We start from the raw sequence: 9,027 nt of genomic DNA on the forward strand, positions 1-9,027 counted from the left end.
CGATCCATCCCACTACGTAACACTTTACACCCACCTTACGTTTCATTCCATACTCTCTTACGTTTTTGGGCATGGCGTCCGCCGGGAAAACACCGCAAATTAGCCACAGCGACTGTCTGTCCTACTTAAAGGTGGGTCAGGATGTCTCTACCGTGCGGATCTAATGGTTTATAACACTCCACAGACTCTCGGCGATGTCCAGCCCGAGGAGGCGGCCCGCCAGTTGGCCCAGAAAATCGGTGCGGAGGAGGAGGCTGCGCAGGGCGACACGTGCGGGGCAAACCAGGCCGCCCTGAACATCAACTTTCGTGTGTACTACCACATTGTGGACAAATACGCCCTCAAGGATGAGCACTTTGCCGACTTGCCGAAGCGGCTGACCTGCGAGGAGCCAATCGCATTCCTGATGCTGCAGTCCGTGCTGCTCACCGACCACTGGAAGCGGCTGGATGCGGATCTGCTGGAAGAGAAGTGCATTGCAGCCATACTGGCAGCCCTGGCGCAGAACAGCTTGAGTCTGATACCCGTGCTAAAGGCCACCAATCTCCTGGTGAAGAAGTACCCGCAGCTGCAGCTCCTGCCGCTGCAACTGGAGCACTTTTATCACTGCCTGCAGCGTCAGAGCCAGACGGGATCGCGCGAGGAGGCCCTGACGCTGTTCAATCACTGCTGCAAGCAGCAGAAGCGAGCCTTCGGCTACTTCCGCCTGATTATGCAGTTCTGGCCGTGGACGAACCGCAACAAATACTATCTTCTGAGTGGCATACTAAACTGGCACTCACTGCCAGATCTACTGGCTGCGAGCAACCAAAGCGAGTCGGAGTTCTTCAGCGGCCTGCGGCTCAGCCTGAGCTACAAGGGTCTGCGGGCAGCCAGTCAGTATCCGGTCAAGAGCCTGAGCAATCAGCGATCCCCCGCCTTACTGGCCGGCAGTGTGGAGCTGCTGGTTAATGGGAGCGTGGCCGAAATACAGAATTTTCACTCCCAATGGTTCCTGCGCATCCAGCAACGCAATGAGCTCTTCGAGCTCCTGCAATCAAATCCGCGGATTGTGGAATTTCTGGCCTGTTCCGAGGATGTGAGCTCGCCCAACGACCAACTGCGGCTGATACTCATCTTCAGCATGTTCGCGAAGGAGATTTACGCCACCTCCAAGCTGCATTTCTTCAAGATCAGCACGGAACTGTTGACCAACTGCAGCCACTTCGAGACGGAAGCCCAGCTGCTGATATTTCGGTTTCTGGTCGAAAATCTACCCAACTTTGCGGTCGAGGATTGCCTGGAGTTCTTCCACAGCTTTATCGAACGCCATCGTAGTGTGGAGAGCTCTGAGTTCCGCAACACGATGCTGGGCAAGATGCCCACAATCATTAACCACACTGCCAAGCACTTTCACAAGGTGCTCAAGGTGGCCAACGGCGTGAGAGTGGATGGTCTCGCACAGAACATAAAGCGCTTCTTTTCGCAACTGCAGGAGCTGATCGACCGGGACATCCACTGCGAGGTCTATCAGCCGAAAATCTTTGCCCTCAAGCTGCTGGAAATCCTCAACAGATCGTTGTACGCCGACCATGTCGCAAAGAACGCCAAAATGTGCAGCACACAGCAGAACCAGCAAATGGGCGCATTCCTGCTCGATCGAGGAGTATTCCGGCCTCAATTGGTGGCCCAGCAGCTGTTTGAAACTCTAAACAATCCCCAAGGCTTTGACGATGCCCTGGAGCTGACTGTCTCGCTGATCCTTCAACTGGGTCACGTGAACACGGAGCAGTGTGTGCAGCGTTGCCTGGCCCTTTGCTCCAGCTCCGATGTGGATGAATGTGCCCTCGTCTCGCTTTATGCCCAGCTGGCTGTCAAAAGCCAGCAGGAAACAGGAACCGGCTTGTACAGGGAATGTGTTAAGCGGTTGCCAGAGAAGCTGGAGACCTTCCTAAAGGATCCCCTGCTCACTGCCAAAGAGGGAGGCAATCTCTTTGGTTATCTCTGTGTGCTGGATGAGGTGGTCAAAGCAGGAGGAAGATCAGCCAAGGAGTCGCAAGAAATCAAAGATCTGTTGCCGCTGCTAGAACGCATTTTGAATGGCATCTTGAAGTTTCTGAATCTTTCCAACGCCAGAAGAAGACAAGCGGATGCGGAGGAGGAGGCTGACATGGCACCCAGTTTCCAGGACATGGACGAGAGTCTTCAGCTGCTGGTCAACGAGAGTGCATTTGATGCCAAAGATGATGCCGAGGCCTGCGGGAAGTACTTGCTGATGAGCTTCTGGCTGACTTTGAAAGGCTGCTGCGATTTGGCCGCCAGCATGGGCTGCTCCCTGCTCCAAACGGATGCAGCGGCTCAGGCCGATTGGGATGCTCTGCGCCGTTGCCTGGACATCAATGTGGCCGTGCTGACGCGCTGCCGCCACAAGGGCGCCATTGAGTCCGGTGGCCTGAGCATTGGCAGACTCACCCGTGGCATAACCAGAACACTGAAGAGCGAGGATAAAGGATTCCAGCTGCTGCACGAGTGCCTCGAACGGGAGCTGCTCGCCGAGAGCCGGCAGGTGAGCACCACACGGCGTGGCGCTGGTTTTGCCATCATGTTCCTGCACGTCCTGAAGAACGACAATCCGCGGCATCGTTTGATCTTACACCGAGCCGTTCAGCAGATACTTCAGAGGCTTACGGAAAGTCGTCCGAATGTCACAGACGGTAATCACGATCGCTGGGAGGCCCTGGTCCTACACTATCTGTGCGTCCTGGTGCGGGACACGGAGCTGAGGCCGGCCATGAGCAAATACTACAACGAGATTATGATGGTGGCCATGGAGCACATCGACAACGCCGAATGGACCATCTCCAATGCGGCCCTGCAGCTGTTTGGAGCGAGTCTGGGCAAACTGGTGGGCCAGCGACAGGCCACCGAGTTCGAAACGCGGCCCGTCTGGGAGCCCAGCGAGCTGAACTACGACGAGCTGGTCTGCCTGCTGCCCAGAGCCTGCGAGCATATGCTTGACTGCTGCGACAGACGAAAGGTGGTTACCTCCTCCATTATACTCTTTCTGGGATTCCTCTCCAAAGTGGAGCACCTGCGCACCACCACCGCCCACACAGGCGGCTCAGACGTAGACCCGAGGCTGCTTCGCTTCCGGCGGCTCAGTTGGCGTCTGTTGCGGCACAGGTGCGAGCAGGTGCGTAAGCTGGCGGCCACCTGTTTTGTGCGTTCGCATGAGTTCCGCTGCGATCTGCCGGTGGCGCTGCTGGCCAGCGCCAAGCTGGCGGCTCATCTCACGGAGGAGAACTTCTACGAGGGACTGCTGTACACGCTGACCGCGGGCGTGCACAAGCTGCAGCACGAGGCACGTCACGTGTGGAGCGGGCAGCGTCTGGAGAAGTTCTTTGACGATCTGGTGACCACACTGGCAGTCACTGAGAGAGTTCGTCGCTTCAAGCCATTCACACTGAACGTGCTGTTAGAGCTATTGGAGCTGCTAAAGTCCACGGATAAGGCAGCGCTGGTGCGGCAGCTACAAGATCAGTCACAGAGCCACTAGCTCTCTATCTAATCTGGATATCTACCACGAGTATAAGCCAAAAAGTAATCATTAGCTACTATTAGTTTAGTATTTCTTTTTCAACGCTTTTACAACTATTCAAATGACGCATTTAATGAACAAAACAGATCTTAAATCGAACGTAAAGCTGTAAAACTATTTTTGCGATCAACTGAAACCCTCGCCAGTCTCCTGCTCCATGGCCTGCTGCTGCTGCTTCTCGTGGGCCTCCTGCGCCATCTGCTGCAACGTGCGACTGAGGATGTTGCGGAGAATATGGGGCTTGCAGTGCTCCTCCAGCCATGGTATGATGCCGGTCGTCAACTGCTTGAAATTGTCCATCGGTATGTGCTGGAATGTGTCAAACATTTCCTCCAAGATGGCCTGGAACTGCACGGGTAACCAGAGAGTTAGAGAAAAATATGAAATTACCGAGACTTTCAGCATGCAAACGAACCACTTGAAATTTCGCCTCGTCTGTGAGGCGGGCCTCCTCTGGCCCTGGATTGGCCTGCTGATGCTGCAGCATATTCTCGTACCCATTCTTGATGATCCGCAGCGCAGTCACCTCCTTCTGCAGCGCAGAGCCCTCGTCCTCTTGCTTGACTTTCTGCTGATTCAGATAGCCAATGTACTCGATGGACTTTTGCAGTATCAGCGCTTTGCTCAGCTTGTAACCCGAGGAGTCGTTGGGCTGACAACGTGGCACCAGCTCCTGCAAACTATCGTATCCCTTCTTAATGGCGTCCCGTCGCTTCTGCTCCGCCTGGGTGTGTGCCTCCCGCCTGCGCTCCTTGTAGCTGAGCGTCGAGTTGGCCGCCGTCGAGTGTCTGGCATCGCCGCCACTATCGTCGTCGTCATCTGTGTGTAGACAGGGGAGAGACGGAGACAGTGTGTGAGAAGGCTGTGTAATAAAACGCTGCTGCTGATAGCAAAAGACCCCGAGGAAATTCAATGCCATCCAGCATTATCTGCTCCCCCTGCCCGGAAGGCAACGGAACGCAAGTGTACCCGAATTGTGGGCTGAGGAGTTGGGTGTGTGGGTGCTGCCCGCACTGCTGCAGCGGGAGTATTGCTTGATGTTCAATTCTTGCTCGTGGTCCATTCCGAAAGTTTCCTCCTTGGCTGTGTTATCGCTCATTTTCAATTTTCAACTGCGACGTTAACTCAAAACAAAAACACCAAAACACGCAATTTCCGTGTTCCCATATGTACACAAACTATCGATAGCAGTCTGGTATTTAGTATTTTAATAATTCAAGGTGTGGCCAAGAGACAATTTTATAAATTTGTTTCAAAATGGTCCTGTTAAATATTCAAGCTGTGGGACTGGCGGTTTGTACGATGGGGCTTAAGGAAGATGATGCAAAAAGAGATACATGCTTGCATATTTGCAAATATAATAAAATTATAAATAAATTATTCAAGTAATACAAATTATAATTAACAAATTCACCAGCGAAATGTGGATATTTCGTTCCCAGCTAAATACTATCGGCTGATTTTCTGGTATTAAGCGGTATTTTATCTATCGTTTTTCTTCGGCAATACCGGTCCCACACAATGACTATTGTGTTTCCTTGTTGAACTTTGCCATCGTGTCGCTTTTTCTTCGGTATCTTGCCTTAAACGCTGTTTATTTAATTTGTATTTAGAATCGGCAGACGCACAACACACCAACCATGGGCCTGCTTCGCGCCTTGCGTTTGAGAATCATGAATTTCATGGTTTTCTTCCTGATAGTTATAATCCTGCCCAACATGCCGCCTCGCACCACTTTCCCCTACAAAGAATTTATGTAAGTTCAAGGATTAAATAGTGTCTATCTATTGTAATTGACTGTGATTGCTACAGTGTGAGCCCGCCCAAAGAACTGAAGGGGGCGCTGGAGCCGAACTTTCACCTGGATGGCGCTGAGCGTCTGCTGGAAGGGCGTGTGTATGGCCCCGAATGTCTTATAGCCCGCAGCAATGAGATCTACACCGGCATTCATGGCGGTGAGATCATCAAGCTATCTGCCAGCCATGTCACACATGTGGCCAAGATCGGACAGCCGTGCGGTATGTAAAGGAATAACAGACAGATAGATCCTGCAGCTAAAATTTCACTTCTTCTCCACAGAGGACATCTATGAGGAGTCGCGATGTGGCCGTCCGCTGGGTCTGGCCTTTGACACGCAGGGCAATAACCTGATCGTGGCAGATGCTTACTACGGCATCTGGCAAGTCGATTTGAAGACAAACAAGAAGACTCTGCTGGTGTCGCCGGCACAGGAGCTGGACGGCAAAGTCAAGCGACCGGCGAAGATTTTCAATACCGTGGCCGTCGGCAAGCAGGGGGACATCTTCTGGACGGACTCCTCGTCTGATTTTACCATCGAAGACGTGGTCTTTACCAGCTTCGCCAATCCCTCGGGCCGGTGAGTGCCACACTGCGAATGAATGAACGTAGCAGCCGCTGCCGAAACCGGTTTCTAATGCTCTTTCTAACTCTTTCTACTCTCTCCCGCTCTCTCTGTTTCAGTCTTTTCAAATACAATCGCGCGAAGAATGTTAGCGAGGTGCTGTTGGACGAGCTGGCCTTTGCCAATGGCATTGCGTTGAGCCCCAACGAGGATTTCCTTGTGGTGGCCGAGACCGGAGCCATGCGCCTGACCAAGTATTACCTGCAGGGAGCCAAGGCCGGACAAAGCGAGGTCTTTGTCGATGGTCTGCCCGGCTTGCCCGATAATCTGACGCCCGATGGCGAGGGCATTTGGGTGCCCTTGGTCGTGAGCGCGGATAGCGAGCATCCCAGTGGCTTTAACATATTTTCACGCTTCCCCACCATACGCGTGTTCCTGGCCCGCATGCTAGCCTTCTTCGAACTGCCCTTCCGGTACCTGAACAGCGTGTATCCGAACAAGTTCTCGCAGCGCTTCGTCCACTTTGTGGGCCACCTGGAAAGCATCACTCTGCTGTCGCCCAAGCGCACCACTGTGGTGCGTGTGGACTGGAATGGCAATATTGTAGGATCGCTGCATGGCTTTGACAAGTCGGTGGGTGCCATCTCGCATGTCCTTGAGTTCCAGGACTACCTCTACCTGGGCTCCCCACTCAATCAATATCTGGCACGCGTCAAATCACCCAAGGCCAAACAGCCCACGGTGAAGGTGCGCAATGTGAGGACCGAGGGCGATGGTCTGGAGGCATCTTTTGGTGCACCACCGCAACCTACCACAACCACGCCCAAGCCAAAGCCCAAGGCAGCACCGACCACCACAACAACGACAACCACGCCAAAACCGACTACAACTACCACTACCACAAAGAGGCCAACGACAACCACAACGACAACGACAACGACAACGGCCAGGCCAACGACGACAACAACAACAACTAAGCCACCGACAACTAAACCACCCACAACGACCACAACAACGCCAAAGCCTGCTGCCTCGACGACCAAGCGCACAGTGCCTACGAAACCGGCGCCCATCGAGGAACACATTCCAGCGGACACGAAGCCTCCGACAAAGGAGAAGCTCAAGGTCATCAACAAGCAGGGTCAGGGCGTCAACGTGGAGCTCTAAAAGTCCACGAGCGAACCCTTGGAGCCTCGAGCTTATTTAGGATATTCCCAGAAGAGATTCGGTTATTCAAGTAGTCAGTCAGAGCTAATGGCAGAATCAAAGTCCACATTACGTTATTCTCTTTATTCTCCCTGCAACCCGAGAAAAGTATCTCATCTCAAATTGATTTAGGGAGTATCCATGCCCATTTATTTTCTTGATAACATTCCACTCAGGCCTCATGCGATGCCAGTTAATTTTAGTCAAAAAGTAGCTAAATTCTAACTAGCTCGAAGCCTTAGCTCAAATGATCCTCTCGGGCAGCTCATTATATGCCTCGGTTTATAATATGGTTTTGCTACAACGTCCTCTACATTCTACCTTTTTTGGAACTCTGCATTCCCCCCATATATAATATTTACGATTCAAGTAAACAATGCCCTGGAAATTGTTGAACACAAGTAACTTTGATTTTTGTACTGATTTTGTTTCTTATTTTCATTGAAAAAATAAAGGTTTTTTGTAAAGATAACTTAATGCTAATTGAGGATGTTTGCGGTTTTGGCTTAGAATAAGATAGATCTAGACTAGAATTAGGATTGAGACTAGGACACTACTGAGTGGACACAGACTGAGTGCTGGTGGCCTTGGGCCGGCTTGGTGGCTCTTTGAAGTCCGACCACGACCAGTCCGTGTAGTGGACACACCGTCCCAGCTCCTCGGAGTACAGCTGAGACTTGGGGCAGCGTTGGAGGCGGGCACGTGTGCCCTGCGTATCGCACACCCAGTACGCCGTGGGATCCCAGAAATTGCGGAACATGCGGTTCATCTCCTCCAGACTCTGGCAGCCCGGTTCGCCGTTATGCTCATGATATTTCCGCTTCTGAATGGGCAGATGGGCGGCAGCAGTGGCGGTAGGCATTTCTATATCTAAAAGCGAAACCGGAAACTCGACATTAGTTCACGATGAATCGGCATGGTCTCTAGATATTATACATATGTATATCTGGTGGGTGGCTACGTGCCTTGGCAATGGTATTTGCCCCAGATATTTTTGTGAATTAATTTCGCCATTTCTCTCACCTTTGTGGGTTTTTTCTGTGTCTTTTAGAAGAATCTCACGTCTGTTTCGGCCCGTTTTGATTTCTCACAGCCTGTTGCTTGCTGTTTCACAATTATTTCACTTCTGATTGGTCATACCGAATCATTTCTCGTTTAAATACTTTTTCTGTTGAGCGGTGGCAAACGACGACAGCCACGACTCCGACGACGGCGTCGTCGGCTGCGATAGGGGAGTCCGTACCGATTTCAACCAGAAACGGCTGTTCTACGTACAGAACGACGTCTCGCCGGGCAACGGGGCAATTTTTATCTATAACCCCAAGCAAATGTGCTTTGTGCGCGGAAAAGCTGTTGTGCCCGTGATCTTCAGGAACGCCGGGGCGGCCTATTGGTGGGTGGGGCGCAACGGGATGGGTCCCGACCATTCATGTGTCACGCGTAGCATTCGTGCTCGGGGAATACTCCCAGCGCGAGTTATTTATGCATACAGATACAGATACAGATACACAGCCGCAGACGCAGACCCACTTCGAATTTCACAAATTTCAAAGCGAACGCAAATATTTGGAGAAAAAACCACTCGGCCCTTGGCAACACCGCTCAGGTGAAGAGGTGGAACAGGGGCGCGTCGAAAGTACTTTGCGGGGGGTTCCTTGGGTCAAAGATGAAAGTACTACCTGTGGCTGCTGTGAGAGACAGCGAAATGTCAACAAAAATACCTCCCGGACTCCGGCTTAGACGCACACATTTCATAATCTCCAACAGATCACGCCGTTAATGAATGACTCGGGTGACGAGCCTCCCTTTCGATTGTATTTAGTCGGTAGTTTTCCCCCCGCCAAGCTGCAGCGTGTGTCAGCTCTCCTCTGAAAACAAAAAC

At 52.1% G+C, this 9,027-nt stretch overlaps 4 protein-coding genes across 4 annotated transcripts; 2 read left to right on the top strand and 2 right to left on the bottom strand.

Moving 5' to 3' along the window:
* The first annotated feature begins 15 nt into the window (after positions 1 to 15).
* LOC4801171 (uncharacterized) lies at positions 16 to 3,676 on the top strand. Its single transcript, XM_001358268.4, has 2 exons — positions 16 to 131; positions 185 to 3,676. Exons 1-2 carry the CDS (start codon positions 72 to 74, stop codon positions 3,533 to 3,535), a joined length of 3,411 nt encoding a protein of 1,136 aa, XP_001358305.3. The 5' UTR covers positions 16 to 71; the 3' UTR covers positions 3,536 to 3,676.
* bigmax (helix-loop-helix-leucine zipper transcription factor bigmax) lies at positions 3,597 to 4,768 on the bottom strand. Its single transcript, XM_001358269.4, has 3 exons — positions 4,547 to 4,768; positions 3,993 to 4,396; positions 3,597 to 3,925 (listed from the first exon to the last, which is right to left on the bottom strand). The coding sequence occupies exons 1-3, from the start codon at positions 4,674 to 4,676 to the stop codon at positions 3,704 to 3,706; spliced, it is 756 nt and encodes a 251-aa protein (XP_001358306.1). The 5' UTR covers positions 4,677 to 4,768; the 3' UTR covers positions 3,597 to 3,703.
* A 307-nt stretch (positions 4,769 to 5,075) lies between these two features.
* On the top strand, positions 5,076 to 7,617 carry Hmu (adipocyte plasma membrane-associated protein hemomucin). Its single transcript, XM_001358270.5, has 4 exons — positions 5,076 to 5,333; positions 5,390 to 5,595; positions 5,657 to 5,954; positions 6,059 to 7,617. The coding sequence occupies exons 1-4, from the start codon at positions 5,218 to 5,220 to the stop codon at positions 7,104 to 7,106; spliced, it is 1,668 nt and encodes a 555-aa protein (XP_001358307.3). The 5' UTR covers positions 5,076 to 5,217; the 3' UTR covers positions 7,107 to 7,617.
* LOC4801174 (uncharacterized) lies at positions 7,552 to 8,294 on the bottom strand. The gene is made up of 2 exons (XM_001358271.4): positions 8,169 to 8,294; positions 7,552 to 8,015 (listed from the first exon to the last, which is right to left on the bottom strand). Exon 2 carries the CDS (start codon positions 8,005 to 8,007, stop codon positions 7,699 to 7,701), a length of 309 nt encoding a protein of 102 aa, XP_001358308.3. The 5' UTR covers positions 8,008 to 8,015; positions 8,169 to 8,294; the 3' UTR covers positions 7,552 to 7,698.
* Between the last annotated feature and the right edge of the window lie 733 nt (positions 8,295 to 9,027).

This window comes from Drosophila pseudoobscura, chromosome 2, assembly GCF_009870125.1.
Source record: "Drosophila pseudoobscura strain MV-25-SWS-2005 chromosome 2, UCI_Dpse_MV25, whole genome shotgun sequence".
In the NCBI taxonomy this organism is placed as follows: Eukaryota; Metazoa; Arthropoda; class Insecta; order Diptera; family Drosophilidae; genus Drosophila; species Drosophila pseudoobscura.